The sequence below is a fragment of the Pinus tabuliformis genome, chromosome 4_1, assembly GCF_031772625.1.
Source record: "Pinus tabuliformis cultivar Carrire ecotype Pingquan chromosome 4_1, CPIR1, whole genome shotgun sequence".
Classification (NCBI taxonomy): domain Eukaryota; kingdom Viridiplantae; phylum Streptophyta; class Pinopsida; order Pinales; family Pinaceae; genus Pinus; species Pinus tabuliformis.
Genome location: NC_142303.1, coordinates 784407412 through 784427839, shown reverse-complemented (window position 1 = coordinate 784427839; position 20428 = coordinate 784407412). Strand labels below are relative to the sequence as shown.

Here is a 20428-nt window from a genome sequence, read left to right as displayed (position 1 = left end):
CCTGATACAATTGGTATATAGAAAGAGTCAACAAATATCTCTATGTTTGCCACAGCATATGGGAGACACCTTCTCTGACTCCTAAAAATTTCACACACTCTTTATTCTTAATGGAATTTATTGCTGTCCAAACTCTAATACTTAAACATGTTTTCATCATAATGGCAGTCCCAGAGTGGTCCACTGCACTATGACTCAACAAACCCTCAGATCCCACATTCAAAATCTTTTTATTTCCACCCAACCTTGTATTGCCAACCATGCCTTCATTGTCTTTATCCTCTCCGACATCCCTCTTTCCCCACCTCTTCGTTATTTAAGGTCACTTAACAATCACATACTACAATGCACTTTGACATCAAGTATGCTTATGTCTATGTCATTTGCCTCTCAAAGCTTACCCGACACCTTTCCCATTTTTCACCACTCAATATCGTCATGGACAAATATGATTTGTTATTGAGGTCCTTTGGAATGTTGCTTTCGACTCCTATCCCCACACCATCCATCACAACACATCTGTCCCTCCCCCAAGCCATTATCTGATGAACCAATTGTATGATAACTTATAAGGGATGAAAAACTATGAAAAAGCATCTTCCTCTTTTCCTCACCCACCACCCAACCTCCATTCAATCTGTGCATGGAGATTATCATTGTCTTCTTTAGCATAAGAAGCAAAGCTTTCTTCTTGTAAGGGGTGGTCAGCTACTTTTGGCCCTTCACAAGTTCAAACATCTCCTTAAGCTTTCAACCACCCTACTCCCTAGGAAATCCACTCTTCCATCTAATGTTGGTTACAACTCTTGGTACTAGCATACCACTGCCCTTGATGACTTGCCAAATAAAACCTTAGTCCATAATTTATCTCCCTCCACCTCCTCTCACCTTTTTTCATCTAATGTCATACAAATTTTGAGCATGGGATAAGTTCTCTTGCTTTCTATCTTGTTGATCTCCTTAATCATGTGGTTTTCTCACACTTCTACTCTTCGTGGTCACTACATATCATCCAGCTGATCTTTAAATTAAGAAAGATCTTGATTCCAAAAAACTATAGGAATATAATATTACTCATGAATTTCAAATTCCTCTTGGCAGTCAAATTCATGGTTCATTGATAAATTACAAGATGAACTCGTTAAAAGTTCATCATTCAACACCAGCAATTCACAAATAAATTAGTGAATATCAACATCAGCATCTTGTGGGTACATCTTGATTACAGCGAACTTTTCATTATTAGTTTGCCATTTGACATAAATGGTTTTTCAGTGCTAAAAATCAGAAGTACCACATAGTTGCAGATCTTTTATTGCTCAAGGGTTGAGGATTAGGTTCTTGGCAGATGGTTTTCAACATTTTATAGCAAGTAAATTTAGAGGACATATCATGCTCATACCATTACATGATTGCATAGAGAGGTAGGTTTTTAGCATTGCAATAGGTTCCCCCCCAATTGCATGTTTCTTAGAGTAGGCATGGGAGGTTGAAGACTCCGAAAAGGTATGATCAATTTTCAACATTCACTTTCTGGAAAATTTTCAATTTTTTGATAAATCATCTTTCTTGAAACCTGATCACATATTTAAAGGCCATTTAAGGAGATGTTCTTGTGGTTTTAATTTGAAGAAAACTAGAGAAACTCAAAATTTGGTAAAACGTAGCTTGATCACCAAGAAACCTTTTAGGGTTTTTGCTCTTTTAAATGTAAGTAAACATATGGCTACCTAGTATGGAAGGCAACATGTAGTTGGAATTCAGTGATGATCTAAGATTGTGAAATGTCAGTCCAAATTTGGGTTTCAACGTTTTAGGATTTTCATCATATTTTAGAGACCCATTGTTATGTAAAACTGACATTAAGGTCAAAATTTCAAGTCATTCCAAGAATTATGGAAATTGATCAGAATTAAGGTTTTGCACCTTCTAGAATCTTCTAGAAGCAATACCCACCCTGTGCTTATACTTGTCATTTTTATGATATTTTGACAATGTGCACATTTAGTTAATAATTAGTTGTGGTTTTTACTATTGAAAAGTTATTAGTTGTTGGATATCAAATTAAATGTCGTATTCAACATTGTGTTACTGAAGATAATGAAAAAAAAAACATTTCTTGCTCCTTTGAAGCCATGAATTGGTCCACATCACAATTGCATCTATTTAAACACGTTTGGTGCTTGTTACAAATCAAAAAGTGGGTAACCCCTAGGAGAAAACTCTTCTCCTCCTTGGACAACCAGCCAGCCAACAGCGCTATTGATCAACACATGACATGATGTCATGGATCCTCTGCTTCTCACTTTGGTCAAATCTCTCTCTCTCCCATCCAACACCCTTTCTTGAAGGAAGGTGGGTCCTCCATTGGCAGGTACTTTAATCATTTGTAACCATGTATCTTCACTTAATGTTTCAATCATACTAATATGGACCAAGGGGTGATATGGATGATTGATCGATCTTGATTGAATTCATGTTCTCTCACTTCACTAGGGAGGTTAGTCTTTGACTCTAGTCCAATGGCACCTCCTTTGAGGCCCTAGGGCTCTAGGATGGACACTATTGGGGAGGCTTTGATTGAAATAGCATGTCTATGGTACCTCGTACTTACCACTTTCCATCTTTCCCATTATTCCATCTCCATTCTTTGGGTTGATGGTCACTAGCCATGGGATTGGCACCCTCTCATCCTCATCCTTGAGTCTGGGTCGAAAAGCTTTGCCTAGGAGGTTGATGCAACTAAAGGAAAGTTAAAAGCATAAGAAAGCCACAATGAAAGAAACAAATAAAATGCAAAAGATGGCAGGGAAAGTTGATTAGCACATGGGCAAAATCCTAGGATGAGCTCTATCCCCCTCATTAGTGATCACATGGTTCCTTGCACACATGATGCCCCATCTATAAAAAGAACCCTTGTATTGTCCCAACCCCGATGAGCAATAAACTACCTCACCATTAAGTCACATTCAATGCTAAATCTCAAAAATCAAGCTTGAGCTACTAAGACGCACCAAAGGGGTGGAAAAAGCAAGTTGACTTAAGGGGTAGCTCACGCCTCCACGATTGCTCCTTCCCTACATCTATACCCTCAAGATGTTGGACCACCATTAGCTAGTCAATTGGTTGTGGCACTCAACCCTGAAGTCATTCCCACTCTGTTGCCACCATTTTCACATACACCTATGGATTGATGGGCCAACTTGGGAGTTGTCACTTCCCCTTGGGGGTTGGGAACACCTAATAAGGTTATCCATTTAACCATCCCTAACATAAAGAGGTAACACTTTTACAAGCCTCAATCTAGCTAGATATTTGAAGGTGATCTTTATGTGAAGTATTATTCCAATTTCCACCCCCAACATTAAGTATGGTCCACTGTCCATGGTTATTATACCTAATGAACACTAATTTTCACTTGATCTTAAGAGGGTTTTGTCAAGTGGTTCTCATCGCGACAGCAGAGGCCTCTTGAGGTGATTGCCCCATTTTCTCACGTGCACAGCGCAGGCTGTTTTATCCAAGAGAGAGTATGACCCTGTTGATGTAGTGTTGCCCATCTAGAGCAAAGCATTGGGCTACTGGATGACTACACATGATGCTTGCCACTTCAAAGAACCCCTAGATGCCAAAACAGTGAGCCCATGAACCTTGGTGTTGGAGATATCAGTGAAGTGCCTAGTGGACCCAAGATTCCCCCAAGCTAGCCTTGATACTGTTTGATGGGCATCACTTGATCTGAAGCCTGGATGATGATGGTCATCCTTGTCATGACAAGGGGAGGGCTTGCACATCACTTTGGAGCCCCAATGCTTGAGTTAGAGAGTGCCACATTACCCCTCTTTCTATTTTAAGGGTAAAGTAGGGCGCCATGTGTTGAAATTTTGTGGCTATGGTTGGTCTTCATAATTATATTTTTGTCTTTGTAATGTAAGAGGAATTTGTAAGATATGTTATTAAGCTCATTTTGATTATTTATACCTTGAAAGATTTATTGTAAGATGTGTTCTTCATGTTGGATTTAAAAGAGAAATTTTCAAAATTAGAAATTTGAATTTTTGGCTCCAAGTTAGTCAAGTCGGCCCCAGTGAAGAGGTACACCAATTCGCAAAGGCAGAACATATATATAAAGCCATTCGACCTCCTACACAAGTGGCACCATTCGATCATCACACAAGAAGACATTTTTTGGGCATCCAAACAAAGGATGAAGAAGAAGAAGAAGGACGAAAAGAAGGTTGAACCGTTGAAGAGCTCTCTCTCTTTAGCTTGCATCTCTCTCTAAGAACTCGCATGAGTGACCTTGCACTGGACAGCAGTTTCTGGGCAAGCCAAATTTCTAGACAGTTGTTAGGCAACATATTCTAGGCAAGCCGAAATTCTGGAAGGCCGAGTTTTTATGGCATATTCTAGAGGTTGAATTTAGGCCTAGGGAAGATTTGATTAGAGGGAGTTGTTGGAGGCTTCACTTGACTGTTGTGGAGCAATGAAGGAAGAAGAAGAAGAAGAAGAAGAAGAAGAGGACGAAAAGAAGGTTGAAGATCTCTCTCTTTAGCTCGCATCTCCTTCTAAGAACTCGCATGTGTGACCTTGTTCTGGGCATCAGTTTTTGGGCAGGCTGAATTTATGGGCAGTTGTTGGGCAACATTTTATGGTCAGGCCGAAATTCTGGGAGGCCGAGTTTTTTTGGGCATATTCTGGAGGTCGAATTTAGGCTTTAGGCCAGATCTAATCAAAGGGAGTTGTTGGAGGCTTGACTTGAGGGTTGTGTACCAGGTTTGACCATAAGCATAGCTTTGACTAACCGCATTAGATGTGTCTCTTGTTGGACTAAAGAATTTACCTAAGGAAAAGGTTGATGGGTTTTTGCCCCAAGTGGGTTTTTCCAGGGTAAATCTTGCGTTATATTTTGTGCATTGTGATCTCTAATGTCTTTATGGTTTATAGCCTAAGTTGCACGATACAGGGAAACGGGTATGAGTTTCCGAAACGGACACGGGTACGAAACGTGACCACCCCCCCCCCCCAAAACCCAATTTTGTAAACAAGGAAACACGATATATATATATATATATATTAGGACATTTAAGAAATGTTATGTGCAATCATAAAGCATACATGATACATTATAATTTATTACATTTAAAATTTAAACATTATGATTAAATTTCCATCACATTTACTCATGAATGATCACATAATGAAAATAGCAATATCAGAATATCCAAAATCAACCTTTATTATAAATTCAAATCTCAAAATCAACCTTTATTATATATATAAGGCTGCAAGTACAATAAAGATTATGAGGCTACAAGTATTATAAAGACAAAAGACTAATCCTCATCATCATAATCATCATCAAAAATAGAAGCAGAAGCATGCTCAACAGTGGATGGTGGTGTTGAAGAAGATGATTGGCCAGTTCCACTTCCAAGCTAGACCTCAATATTCAGGGCCACAAGAGAGAGCTCCAAATCGGGTCTTTCTAAATCCACATCCCATTCTTTAGAAGGACCACTGCTATATTCTGGACCCCTACGAGATGCAAGGCAGAGGTTGGAGTGCACATAAACAAGATCCTCTGCCTTTTGTGAGCCCAACTTATTGCGCTTCACAGAATGAATAAAACCATAGGTGCTCCAATTCCTTTCTGTTGACGAAGAGCTTGCCACTTGTGAAAGAAAATGAATGGCAAGGTTTTGAAAATATACAACATTTTCTCCATGACAAATCCACCACCTAACTAGATTCATGGTGCTTCTCTCCTCCAAAGTTGATATATCTGAATAATCATCTAATCCTGTAGCGAAACTGGTAAATTCTTCCTGCACCTCCTTATGTAGATGAGCTGGAAACATTCTCATCGGGGCTTTTTCCACCCCATTAGCTACCTCTTTATCCTTATGGGGTGTCTTCCTCTTCCCATTGCTTTTAGCAATAAGCTCCTCATCATAAAATTTGGGGTTCAAGCAACGTTGCAAGAAGTGGGGATGAAGTAGGGACGCAGAAGCATCTACTATATATATATATATATATATATATATATATATATATATATATTCAAAACAAACATCCCAAATACCAAATTAGTTGTAGAAGACATAAAAACATCATATTTTTACATAAATCAAGGTAGATATGGAATCCATGATTCGAGAATCAACCATCTATATTCTAGCAATTACAAACATACATCAAATTTTTAAGCATATTATAAAACATAAAACATTTAAGCATATTATAAAACATAAAACATAAAGCATAAAATCTAGCAAGTGAGCAATTGTCAACATTAGTCATGTCCAAAATTCAAATAATAATGTTTACAAAATAGGCCACTTGGCCACCACCAAGACAAAAAAGCTCAAATTCACAACAAACCTACAAGTCTAATCTATGACGAAAGTAGTAAATTGTGAATATATCTACTAATCTCTCCTCCTTCCACAACAAGGAATACATGGCGGTGGGCCTCCGCGTGGTGGCAATGAAGAAGATGGTGGTTGTGGAAGTTGTGGCACTGAAACTGATGAAGACGAAGCCCCTATTGTTGGTGTTGAACCATGGAACCTGAGATCCAAGGGACCAGATGAGGGTGGCATCTAAACTCAATCATCATCATCCTGGATAAGAGCATCCTCCAATTGCTCTAATAGCAACACTCCATCCTCCAAATTGGGCTCCTCTGGATTCTTGTTCTTGTTAGACCAAACAATGCGCAGCAGAAATAAAAAACATACATACACAACACATACAAAATCACAAAACCATAACACAAAGATTTAACGTGGTTCACCCAACCAATCTGGGCTACATCCACCAGAACAGAGGCATCGGCAATCTTATTATTCAACAGGAGATTACAACAAATTCTAATTCTTCACACATACTCTCAGCTCACCCTATTTTCTCTACACTCTCTCAATCCTCTACGGGATTACATTTCTTATAGCTGGAGTATAAAACTGAATCATAAATTCCCTCACAACAAATATAGGATGCATTAACTCCTCCTCAAAAAATATTGGAGCTAATATAGCAACTAATCCTATTGTTGTCACATACATGAGATTTTTGCCAAATTTAATTAAAAAAAAATCTCAACAATCTCCACCTTGACAACAATTAGCCTGATACCCTGTTCATTTATTATTTTTATCTTTTCTGCAAGCCAAGAGAAGCCAGACACCAACGTAGCTTCTCTAACAAAACTGGTTTCGTGAACATGTCTGCACAGTTTTCCTTCGTATGCACTTTTTCAAGAGAGACTCCCCTTTCAGTGATAACCTGTCTTACAAAATGGTACTTGATAGGTATATGCTTTGATTTACTATGATAGGCCGGATTCTTAGCCAAATGAATTGCACTTTGACTATTACAAAATAACTTGATGTTGTCCTGTAACCTACCAAACTCACCAATCAAACCTTTCAACCAAACCGCTTCTTTGAAAGCATGTGAAGCAGTTATGTATTCTGCTTCAGCAGTGGATAAAGCAACAATGTTCTGTAGCTTTGACATCCAGCTAATAGCTCCACCTGCAAGAGTAAAGACATACCCTGAAGTTGACCTTCTCTTATCCAAATCACCTACAAAATCGGAATCAACATATCCACAAACAAATTCACTACTTCTGTTATAAGTGATACAATAATCACTTGTGCCTCTCAAATACCGAAGCACCCATTTCACTGCTGACCAGTGTTCTTTTCCTGGATTTGCCATATACCTGCTGACAACCCCAACTGCATGTGAAATATCTGGTCGAGTACAAACCATCGCATACATTAAACAACCTACTACATTGGCATATGGAATTCGAGACATATATTCCTTTTCTTCATTTGTATTAGGACATAAACTTGAAGAAAGCTTAAAATGGGAAGCTAAAGGGACTGAAACAGGCTTCACATTGTTCATAACAAACCTCGAGTATTTTTTCAATATAATTCTGTTGTGATAGCCACAACTTACCATTGCTCCTGTCTCTGAAAATCTCCATGCCCAAAATTTGTCTTGCTGCTCCTAGATCTTTCATATCAAATGTCCTAGCCATCTGAGCCTTTAACCTGTTGATCTCTGTTATGCTTTTGCTTGCTAAAAGCATATCGTCAACATATAACACTAAGATAATGAACATGCCATTACTTAATTTCTTAAAGTAAACACAATGATCATATTCACTTCTTATATAATTTTGACTCAACATGAAAGAATCAAATTTCTTGTACCATTGTCGAGGCGATTGCTTCAGACCATACAATGATTTCTTGAGCCTGCAGACAAATTTCTTGTTGCGATCTTGAACAAACCCTTCCGGTTGTTCCATGTAAATCTCCTCATCTAAATCTCCATGTAAAAATGCAGTTTTAACATCTAGTTGTTGTAATTCTAAATCAAGTAAGGCAACTAATGCTAATACAATTCGAATTGAAACAATTTTTACAACTAGTGAAAATATCTCATGAAAATCAATGCTTGCTTTCTGAGAAAAACCTTTCGCGACCAGCCTTGCTTTGTACCTGTCCTTTGAACCATCAACACCCCTTTTCAATTTGTACACCCATTTACATCCCACAGTTTTTCTGTCTTTAGGAAGTTCTACCAGATCCCATGTGTCATTCTTGTCTAATGCCATCATCTCGTCCTTCATAGCTTCTTTCCACTTTTCACTTTTAGAACCTTCTACAACTTCCTGAGAGCACAAAGGTTCATCATCGTTAGCGGTTAAAGCAACTGAAGTAACATAATCATCATACCTTCTAGGAGGACATTTAATTCTCGTGGACCTCCTTAAAGATGTTTCTAGTACTTCCACAATTGGTTGATTATTATCTGTAGGAACTTCTTCATGATCTGCATCTGAAACATGTTCATGATCTACATCTGAGACTTGTTCATGATCTACATCTGAAACTTGTTCATGACTAGCATCCGAACCATGTTCATCTTGATCATCATCAATATTTGAACTGGTTTCAAACTGAATGTGTTGAAGCTTAGACACATTATCCTGTTTCAATTTATCATCTACATCTGAACTTTCAAGTGAGGATTCATTAAATTTAACATCTATGTTAATGATGATCTTGTGAGTAGTAGGATCCCACAATCTGTATCCCTTAGTCCCATCACCATATCCAACAAAGATATATCTTTTTTATTTAGGATCTAATTTAGAACGTTGATGTTTTGGAACTAGAGCATATGCATCACACCAAAAAACTTTCAGTTTAGAATAATCACAAGGATGACCTTTCCATACCTCTTGAGGAATTTTGCATCCTATTGCAGTTGATGGTGATCGATTTATCAAATAGCAAGCTGTAGCAACCGCTTCTGTCCACAATTCCTTCTGCAAATTGGCGTTACTCAACATACTTCTTGCTCTCTCTAAAAGAGTCTTGTTCATGCGTTCAGCAACTCCATTTTGCTGAGGAGTATACACAGTGGTTTTATGTCTTTCGATCCCAACTTCCTTGCAATAATTATCAAATTCCTTTGAAGTAAACTCACCACCATTGTCAGTTCTTAGACATTTAATAGTTCTTCCAGTGATGTTTTCAACTAATGCTCTAAATTGTTTGAAAACTGTAAACACATCAGACTTCTTCTTTAACATGTAGACCCACACTTTTCTAGAGAAATCATCAATAAAAGATACAAAATATGACGAACCTCCATATGAGGTTGTAGGAGACGGACCCCAAACATCAGAATGGATATAATCAAGGATTCCCTTACTAGTATGTTTTCCAGTTTTAAACTTCTGCTTGCTTTGTTTCCCAAACAGACAATGTTTGCAGAAATCTAACTTATCAGACTTTAAATTAGGAAGTAACTTACGATCAGATAAAATCTTTAAACCTCTTTCGCTCATATGGCCCAACCTTTGATGCCATAAACGAATAGAATTACTGTCATTTTCAGACACTGTAGAAACATGATCTGACTCTGTTCTTCCTTCTAACTGAAAAAGATTTCCAACCTTCTTTGCTTTCATTACTAGTAAAATTCCTTTATAAACTTTCATTACTCCACCTTGAATAAAGGTTTTATATCCATTAGTGTCTAGTACTCCTAATGAAATGAGGTTTTTCCTTAGTTCAGGTACATGTCTTACATCAGTTAAAATTTTATTTGTCCCATCAAACATTTTAAGCTGAATGGTTCCAATTCCCACAATGTTACATGTGACATCATTTCCCATGTAAACTACTCCATCATTGATTGGTTTATAAGTTTTAAACCATTCCCTATGAATACACATGTGATTTGATGCACCAGAATCTAACAGCCAATGTTGATCATGACTAGACAAATCAACTGATAACACTTCATCACTCATACCTGTCTTGGATGCCGAACCTGTATTTGTCGTGTTTGCTTCTTTCTTCTCTGTTGAAGAGTCTTCTTTGGATGCTTGCTATCTCTTCCAACAGTCCTTCTTCAAATGTCCCGATTTGCCACAAAACCAACACTTTACCTTACTCTTCTTCCCTTTCGATTTTGAACGCGAGTCGTTGTGCTTACCGGAGCGTCTTTCTCTAGAACGACCTCTAGCCATCATTGCTTCTGATGTAGAGGTTTCAGAATTTGACCTCTTCCTTGTCTCTTCGGACAACAAAGCTCCAACAACATCATCAAATTCAAGGGTTTCTGATATACTTAGACTTATAGAAGTAACAAAATGATCCCATGACTCGGGCAACGAGCATAATAAAGTTATAGCTTTATCTTCTGATTCAAATTTTACTTCTATACTTTCTAATTGCACCATGAGAGTATTAAAGACATTCAAATGATTAGTAATAGTTGTACCTTCCTTCATGCGCAGACTGTACAATTGTCGCTTCAGAAGAATCCTATTGGTTAAGGATTTTGTCATGTACAGCTTCTCAAGCTTTGTCCACAAACCAGCAACAGTTTTCTCTAACACAATGTTAAACAAAACATCATCCGCCAAACACAGTCGAATACCGCTCAGAGCTCTTCCATCCAATTCATTCCATTCATCATCTGTCATGGTGTAAGGCTGTTTGGATTTTCCCAACAGCGCCTTCGCCACGCCTTGTTGCACAAGTAGATCATGCATCTTCACTTTCCAGATTTCGAAGTTATTTTTGCCATTGAACTTCTCGATCTCAAAACGAGCACTTTGAGTTTTTGCCATGTTGTAACAAACTGAATCTCCAATTCCAACTTAATAAATAAAGTTAATATCTAACAAAAAAATGCCTTTGCCTTCTACTATGATGCCTTTACCTTATCATACAATCCTTCTGCTGTACAAACTGCAGATTAAAAAAAAAACAAATAAAAAAATGCAGTTTTACCAAAGCGATCCTCGCTTGGCGCGTTGGCGCTTCCTTGACAGCAGACGATCCGCGCCAGAACAAAAAATAGTGTAAGTGACAAAAATTGGCGCGCTTAAACCCGTCGATTCCGCGCCAATCGGGATACTGGCGCTTTGGCGCGAGTATTAAACTCGGATCCGCGCCACTGGCGCGTCTGTTCCAAAATAAAACGCGCCAACCCGATCACTGTCAGAAATTGGCGCGACTGTCTCTGCCGAAACCGCGCCAATCGCCAAAACTCCACCTTCAGCAGCTCTGTCACACGCACCAGCTCCACAACCAGAGACCTGTAGGTTATGGGCCCTCCACGCTTCCGCTGCGCCGCTCTGATACCAATTGTTAGACCAAACAATGCGCAGCGGAAATAAAAAACATACATACACAACACATACAAAATCACAAAACCATAACACAAAGAATTTAACGTGGTTCACCCAACCAATTTGGGCTACATCCACCAGAACAGAGGCATCGGCAATCTTATTATTCAACAGGAGATTACAACAAGTTCTAATTCTTCACACATACTCTCAGCTCACCCTATTTTCTCTACACTCTCTCAATCCTCTACGGGATTACATTTCTTATAACTAGAGTATAAAACTGAATCATAAATTCCCTCACAACAAATATAGGATGCATTAACTCTTCCTCAAAAAATACTGGAGCTAATATAGCAACTAATCCTATTGTTGTCACATACATGAGATTTTTGCCAAATTTAATTAAAACAGAAAATCTCAACAGTTCCAAACCTTAAGGCCTTTATTAGTCTTTGCATCATCATAGTAATGGGACAACAATCGCAAGTTGTAATGAACATAAACCAAGCTCTTTTCCCGGTCTAAACTCAAGTTGTTCCTTTTAACACTATGGATGAAAGAATAAGAGCTCCAACACCTCTCTGCAGAAGAAGTGTTTAACACCTGTGATAGCACCCGCAATGCCAAAGTCTGTAGAAGTGGAGTAGCACCTCCATGCATGTTCCACCACTCAAGAGAAGAAAAAGTCTCTTGATCATGCATGCTTCCAAATGAACCAGTGCTAAGTGTATAGTTGCTCAACGGTTTACGTACCATTGCAACCTTCTCATCAGGGACTAATTTATCCAATGCAATCATATATTTTTTTAGAACCTTTGGATCTAGGTGTGGTTCCCCCTTCCCCTCAAGGTGTTGGTGTTGAAAGCCATGATGGATGATAGTATTTAGGTGTCAAAACATATGCTAATGAATGCAGTGGAACATTTAGCATACCCCATTGTTTTTCCACCTCTACACGAATATAATTGTACAAGGTGATATCTCTAGGCTCAACAATGTCTTTAATTTGCCCCAACATGTTATCCATTTGCTCATACACCTCCCTAATTATTGGTCGATCTGAATCTACAAACTTGATCATGTAATAAATTGGTTTGGTGAATTGCAAAACATATATAACCTGTGACCAAAATAACATGTCAAGAATAGTATCCTTGGCTATATTAGCACCATCTCTATCAATGTTAATTTCCTCCCATGATTCAAAGGTCACAATATTAGTTAAATCTTGTCTCACCTTCACTATAACTTGCAAATCTTGTTTTTGCAAGTTTAAGAAACTGCAACTTGGAGTAAGTCCCATAGAAGTAGTTTACCCTTGTATGCCCTGTGATAGATTTAATTAGTTGCTTCCCTCTCTTGTAAAGTTGATTAATCCACCCACATTCTTTATGCTTCAAAATATCATGCATCAAAAAGTTCAATGTGTGCACCAAGCACATAGACCAAAAGATTTGTGGATGAGTATGCTCAATAACTGTTCCTATTGCCTTATAATTTGCTACATTATCTGTGATCACTTGAACCATATTATTAGGACCAACATCTTTGATTGATTGCAATACGAGATCTGCAATGTTTTGGGAAGTTGCACTAATGGAGGAGTAATGACATGTAATAAATACTGCACCACTAGCAGAAACACCAAGAACATTTATCAAATGTTGGTTTCTAATATTTGTCCACCCATCTGATACAGTGGATACCCCACAATCCACCCACTCATTTGTAAAATGTGTCAAAGCTCTTTGAACCTTTGCTTTTTCTTTTTCTAATAATAGTGTTCTAGCTTTCTCATAGTTGGGGGCCTTGTATCCTTTTCGGGCTTCATTGATGTCCTTTACCATTTGATGCCAATAGGGAGAGCGAAGCACATTGAATGGTACACCGCAAGCACAAAGAAATCAGACTACCTTTCCATCCACATCATCCCTCCCAGCAACATTCAGGAAATCCCTTATTGTTCTTTTACCTCCAGAGCTTACAGATGTACCATGAGGAGATGAGCTACCAAATCAAGAGGTTGAACTTGATTCAGATAGAGTTTCTTGTTTCTTGTTTTTTTGTTGTGTAGCCTCCTCTATTTGGATGTAGTGGGCAAATTTCTATCCCCACAGCACCCTTTTTCTCATCACTGTCCATCATCCCACAAAGAAGCCTCCTTGCACGACCCACGAGTATATGAACCACTATATGGTTTTCCTCCATGACAACCATGAGGGCACAAAAACTTGTAGCTTCCACCACCTTTTCCCCCTTCAAGTTTGGTCACATAGTTCCACAAGGGTGTCAATGCAGCTTTCCCCTCTAGTGTTTCAATGTTCTCATCAGGTTCATCCCCTTCCTCTTCAAACCCTTCCTCCTCATCATACATTGGGTCACTCATATGGGGACTACTATTCTCTTCTTCTTCTTCTTCCCTTCTATTCCTACTCCCCCTTGCCATCATGAAAACCAAAAGTGGAATGATACATATAAGCCAAAAAAACACCATCTTGGAATATGAATATAGGTGGTGGACAACTTGCAAATAAATGAGCAAGAAGAAAGAATGGGAAAGAGTAGGAGAGGGAGGAGAGAAAATACAAAAAACAATGACAAAAAAATGAGGGAGTTTGGGGTTTGCACTTACCTCTTTAGCTCTTGTAGATGGAAGCCCTTCTTTACTCCTCCTCCTTCAATGCTCCTAGCTCCTCCTTCACTCCTCCAAGCTCTCCTCAACTCTCTCTTCTCCAATCTCTCTTCTCCTCTCTTGTCCAAGCTCTCCAAAAACATAGGAGTGAGAAAATGAGAGGTGAAAAAGACTTTTATCTTTTTCATTCCATCCCTAACCCAACGCAAACCCAACCCCCAACCCAACTTTAGCCAAAAAAAAAGAAAAAAATAATAATAAAAAAATGGTTTAACTATTTAAGTGGGCCGCACGGTGGAAGCAGCTAGCGGGCCCATGGAAGCGATTAGGATCTGCCTGAAAGCAGCCCCGATCCGCAACGGATCCACGGGCCGATCCGCCCTTCGAAACGTGAATGCGGCGTACAGAAACGCGAATTCAATGTACAAAAACGCGGATCGGGCCACACGGTTCCCACAGGCCAAGAATTGTTCAGCCCGGCCTAATCCACATTTCGGTTTTTTGGAGCCGCGTTTCAAGGGCAGATCGGTCGGGTTTCCATACAGGAGACGGATCAGGCTTTGGAGCCAGGGGGTGTTTCCTAAAACACTGCGTTCAAGGCATGTGCTAAAGTGTGCAATGGAGTGTTCAAATTGTTCCACCTATCAATAATGATTTTCTTGACTAAATCAGCAAAATGATCATCCACAAACAAAAGCTGTGGAGACTTTTGTGAAATGATTTCCATAGTTTTCTCGACCATAGAATCCTTGCCATCATATACCTCTCCTAAGAAAGGTTGGTCAGTGTTAGCATTCTGAAGAAGCTAAAACGCAGGGGTTGTGAACTTTAGCATGAAATCTATCTCGCTCCACCAATCCTCGTCAAGGCACAATCTACGCACTATATATCCCCGCTCTGAACTGACTTATCTCCACTCAACCCAAAGTTGACTCACCACCATAGAAACTAATGCTTGCTTAACCTCAACAAAGCAGCACAACATTAGGAAGTTTGAGACATATCTTGTCTCAGCAACTTTTAACAACTCAAATTTGGAGTACTCTCAAAATATTGCTCGAGAATGGTGGTGGTTGGTGATGAATTTAACAATCTCCCTTACTTCCCCTGTGATTTCCTTTATCCATGGAACTTTGTTCTCGAACTCCTCTAAGATCATATTCAAATTATGGACAATGCAAGTTGTCCAAAAGATGTGGTCATACCTCCCCTCAATTATTAAACCTGCAGCTTTGCAAACTGGCGCATTATCCGTGATAACTTGCACCACCCTATTAGGCCCTATTTGTTCAACAGATTTTATAATAACATCAACAATGAACTCTGCATCTTTTACCTCTCCTAAGAAGTCTTTCACCTTTAAAAACATTGCTCTTTTGGGGAAAGTGGCAATGATATTTATCAATGGCCTGCACCTTGTACTATCCATCCATCTAAGACTATGGTAACCCCAAAGCTACTCCAAGAAGAACAAATTGGTGATAAGATATCCTCCACAAGCTCCTCCTCATTTTTGAGAAGTTGAGTTCTGACTTTCTCATAGTTGGGCCCGTTGTACCCTTGAGGAGCTTTGTTAATTTCCCTTATCATATCTTTCCTATAAGCAGAGCGAACAACATTGAATGGGATACCACATGCATAGATGCACCTAGCCACTCTGGAATCAGTTTCTTCTCTCACTTGCACATTCACCAATTTAGCAATTATGCTATCTTGAACTGAAGCAGATGCCCCTCTGGTATTTTTGGATGGTGGTTGTTCATGTTGTTGAGTGGCTCTCCTCTTCCTTGCTTCAACTACAATCCTTGGCTCAATGTTTGGTGGAGCTTGAGGAGTAGCTTGACTAAGCTCTTCATGCCTTCTTTTAATTCCATCTGCCTCATCTTGCTCTCTTTGATATGCCCTCCTCACCAATGGGTCTGTTGTTTTTGTGCAACCTGCAATCCCCTGTCATCCTCCATGCAAAAGATGTGTCTTCACTCTTGGGTAGGAGCCCTTCTACGAATTACTGCAAAGATTACATCGCCATTCCCATGAGCCACCACCTCCACATTTTTGAAGCTTCTAAACATGCCTCCAAAGAGGATAATATTCAGCCCTTGGGTTGGACTTGGGGCTTGAACTTGCACCTTGGTTGGAAGCCATTGCTGCAAAAAAAAAATTAAAAGCAAATACGTAAAGAAAAAATGTTTTCATATATTTGGAAGCATAAACCCTCGAAAAATAGAAGAAATAGTAGGAAAAAATAAGAAAATGAATGCTTCTTACCCAAATTAATTTTTTGTAGTTGAAGTTACCCCAAAATGCCAAAAAAGACAAGAGAAATATGGTTGTAGCTAAGCCAAAAACCAAGAATGTCGTAGCTGGAAACTCTGCACTCCAAATATGCTTGTAATATCTCTTTCACTTGCTGTTGAAATCTCCTTTGCTCACTGTTGAAAATGCCCTCGCTGAAACCCCTGCTCTCTTCCTCTTTTCTCCTTGCTAAAATTGTTCGTCTCCAAGTGAAACGACTTGCTCAATTCATGTGATGTGGTAATGAGGCAAGATTCTTTTTATAACTTGAGCGAGCCATCTAGAAGCATCCAAAAGATATTTTATTCGCCCAATAAAATAATAAAAACAAAAAACAAAAAAATCATAACTTAAAGGTCGAAATGCAGTCGTACAACCTGGAAACGCGTTTCAGGTCGTACCGGGCCACGTTTCCCCAATGTGAAACATTCCAAACAAAACAAAAAAAGTGGGAAAATCACAACTTAAAGGTTGAAACGCAGTCGTACGACCTGGAAACGTGTTTCAAGCCGTACTGGGCCACGTTTCCCCAACGAGAAACATGCCAGTATGGCATGAAACGCGTTTCGAGGCCGTACCAAACGTGTTTCCACATTTCAGTTTCGTTTTAGCCCAAAAACACCCTTGGGACCAGCGTTTCCTACAGCATAATTTATAGATGAATTTCTATAGTGTAATTGCTTAATGAGAAACTGCAATTGTTAGAAGAAGATCTATATTATTCAAAGTAATTACCAACAGTTCAGAAATATTGTGCTTGTATTTGTTGCACTTGAAAAATCAACACCATGGAGATGACGTGTTGGCATAGAGGCACTTTGGAGGCATGCACATGATCTAGGAGATACATCTTGGAGTATGGAGCACTCATTAGCCCACATGACACCTTTTTGTGGCATCTAGAGCTCATTTGGAGGATGACATCATGCTTAAGGAGGATTTTCTCCCACACGTGGGCATTTATGGCACTTTTGTTATGTTTTTGAGCTATGAGGTTGGCTTGTAACCTCTTTCTTATGGAACACTTAAAGTAAACTTGTCAATAGGGCTTCTTTAGTTGAATTATTGTAAAAATGAGTGGGATAAGTCTCATATAAACAAAGCCTCCTCTCATTTCATTTTCTCATCATCACACATTGATATTTTTTCCTCTCCAAAGGAGTGTGAGTTATTCTTTTTCGTTGTTATTAGAAAGATGTGATCTTTATTGGTTTTATTTGCTTGTGGATGTAATTTTGCATGGAGACATTGTTTTGTGGAGAATTGTGTAATTAAGTCTTGAAAAACAAGAAGTTGTGTCCACCAAGCTTGAAACCATCTCCCTATTGATAAGTGTAACTAGGTTCGTTCTTCATAATGACCTCTGTAATTGTGATTTTATGTAATTGATGAAAAGAAGAAAAATAAAATTATTATTGTAATGCTTACGTCTCATGAGTTTCATGAGCTAGGGTTTTTGAATTAGAATTGCATACCTAATTCAAGAAGGCCAAAGGTCTGAAGCAGAAGGAGGACGAAGTAGAAGAGGCGCTGACAAAAAGGAAGGAGCAGAAGGTTGACTGTGTTTTTCTAAGGATCTCATCAAGGGAACTCGTCTTGATCTTGGAGTGGCAAATAGGTCAAGGGTCTTGGTCTCGGTATTCGTCAATTGGAATCTCTATAAGAAGAAGAATTTGTTCGGATTTTCCTCTCAAGAAGAGAGGTTTTGCCCCTGGATGATAGCCTATATTCTGTGTCTCTTGTCTCTTTATGGTTTATGCATTGATAGTTGTTTGATGAAAAGAACACTAATAATCTAAGTAAAGGAAGATCCCAATCTAAGAAAGTAAAAAGCATTCACAAGCTGTTATCTAAAGAAGAGAAATCACCTAATATCTCAATGGCCTAGATTTCTCAACACTTCCATCATCAGTAGTAGTAATAATAATAATCTAATTTTAAGGTCATGGCCAAGCTAGACACCAAAATGGTGGATGAGACCCACTTGCTTATGGGGCAAAGGACCTACCTAAGATGAGAAAATTTAGAAATGTTCATAAATGCCAAGGAATAAGTCAATGAGACTAGAAAGTACAATCATTATCCATGGACTATTGGAGTGCCAGGAAAACTCCCGAAAACTAATGAGAAACTGATCTAGTAAAAGAGATACCAATGTCAATGAATGACAAAGAAAAGACTGATCTAGGTAAAACAAAACCCTAAAGGCATGAAGCCCGCTGAGTCCAGACATGGAAGTAAAAATAGAAAGGCAGGTCAAGTTAGGAGAAGAGGCATCCCTGTCATCCTTTATCATTGTGAAGGAGCCAACGAAACTCAATGTTGTTCTATAGGGACATGAGGGGAAGTCATGGAGGATGGTCATTTCAATGTGAGCCTTTTCATGGCCGTGTAAATCCATTCATTCCACTAGAATATGATCCAGTTTACATCCTCTTTAAATAGTTATCACATACTTTAGTTTTTACACTGTCATTGTAAAATCTGTTAGCATTAGTCACATTTGTACATCTATAAATACTCTGTTCTCTTCATGTATTCAAAATCTTGTGCATAGCATATATTAGTAATAAAAAACCCAGATGTCATTTGCTTTGCATATATATCCTGATGTCTTACAAATTCCAGCTCATAAAAGTACATCATATAGTCCCCTCCTGAAGACACACAGGCTCTGGCTTTACACAAAAGCTTAAAAAGTGCATTTTGTAAACAATATAAATACACCAATAATTATGATGTAGAATAAACAAATATTAAGAAGAATAATCGACACAAAAACCAGCTACCTTCAAAATATATTGAGCATACCTGCACAGGAAAAATGTCCCTGCCTGGCACTTTTTCCTCAAAACCCTGCACATTAGTTTCAAAGATGTTAAAGAAACAGAGACGTGCTGAATTAACAAAGACATGTATTAAAGAAATATAAAAATCTCAGAACAAACGATAAATCTAGGAAGGAAACATTCCAAGCATTTAGCTTTAGAGTCAGACCCACAAAAGCATTAACTAGAGTTGCCAATTTGCAAACGGCTTCTCTCCAAAAGAGAGGGTTTTTTACACAACAAAAATGAGAGAGAGAGAGAGAGTAAATACAACTCACAATCCCATCTATTCCAATTCCATCATCTTTAACAACATTCATCATCACAGAAAACAAACGACTTCCATTTCTCTTATCTGCTTTGCTATCTGTTTGCTTTTGAGCTATCTTTGCCTTTAGCTTTGCAGCTAGATCATTCTTTCCATATTCAGATAAATTTGTATCCTGATTCATTGGAGAAGCAGATACAGAGGTCGACTTTCCGCTTTTATAACTGATGTGTCATGATGCCTTTCCAGAGGCTCATCAAATAAGTCATCCAAGGTGCCATCTGCAGGTGTATCACTGAATCTGCTTAGTTCTTGCATGGAAGGAGTTCCCGATGACTTTCCAGCCTGCCAACAACACATATGTCATATTTCCAGCTATCATGATTATTTGAACATGGACATAATATAAATATCTTAAGCATTTGCTCATACAGCATCAGAAGGCCATTTCTTGGCCGGTACTAACAACCATAAGACTTGTTTAAGACAACCATTTCATTTTATCCATGTAACCCTACCACCCTATACAAGTGAAAGTAATTGGGGCCTTGTCTAGTATCATGAAATGTAGCAAACATGCACATGGACAGTTTTGATTCTCAAGCATACTTTATAAGTTAAGAATGAAAGCAGCACTAGCTAATAACGAAGTATATCGTATCATTTAAAAACCCACTAGTAAAAAATCACAGTTTCTGTCCTTCAGATGAACTGTCAAAAAA

General features: G+C 38.6%; 1 protein-coding gene across 1 annotated transcript in view; it reads right to left on the bottom strand.

The window, feature by feature from the left end:
- The window catches only part of LOC149178516 (MAP3K epsilon protein kinase 1-like), a 56748-nt gene extending 36667 nt beyond the window's left edge, over nucleotides 1-20081 (bottom strand). Inside the window, 3 exon segments of the mRNA XM_089420371.1 lie at nucleotides 19422-19466; nucleotides 19717-19926; nucleotides 19929-20081. Of these exon segments, the coding sequence (XP_089276497.1) occupies nucleotides 19422-19466; nucleotides 19717-19926; nucleotides 19929-20066 (393 nt within the window). The 5' untranslated portion in view covers nucleotides 20067-20081.
- Nucleotides 20082-20428: the final 347 nt, after the last annotated feature.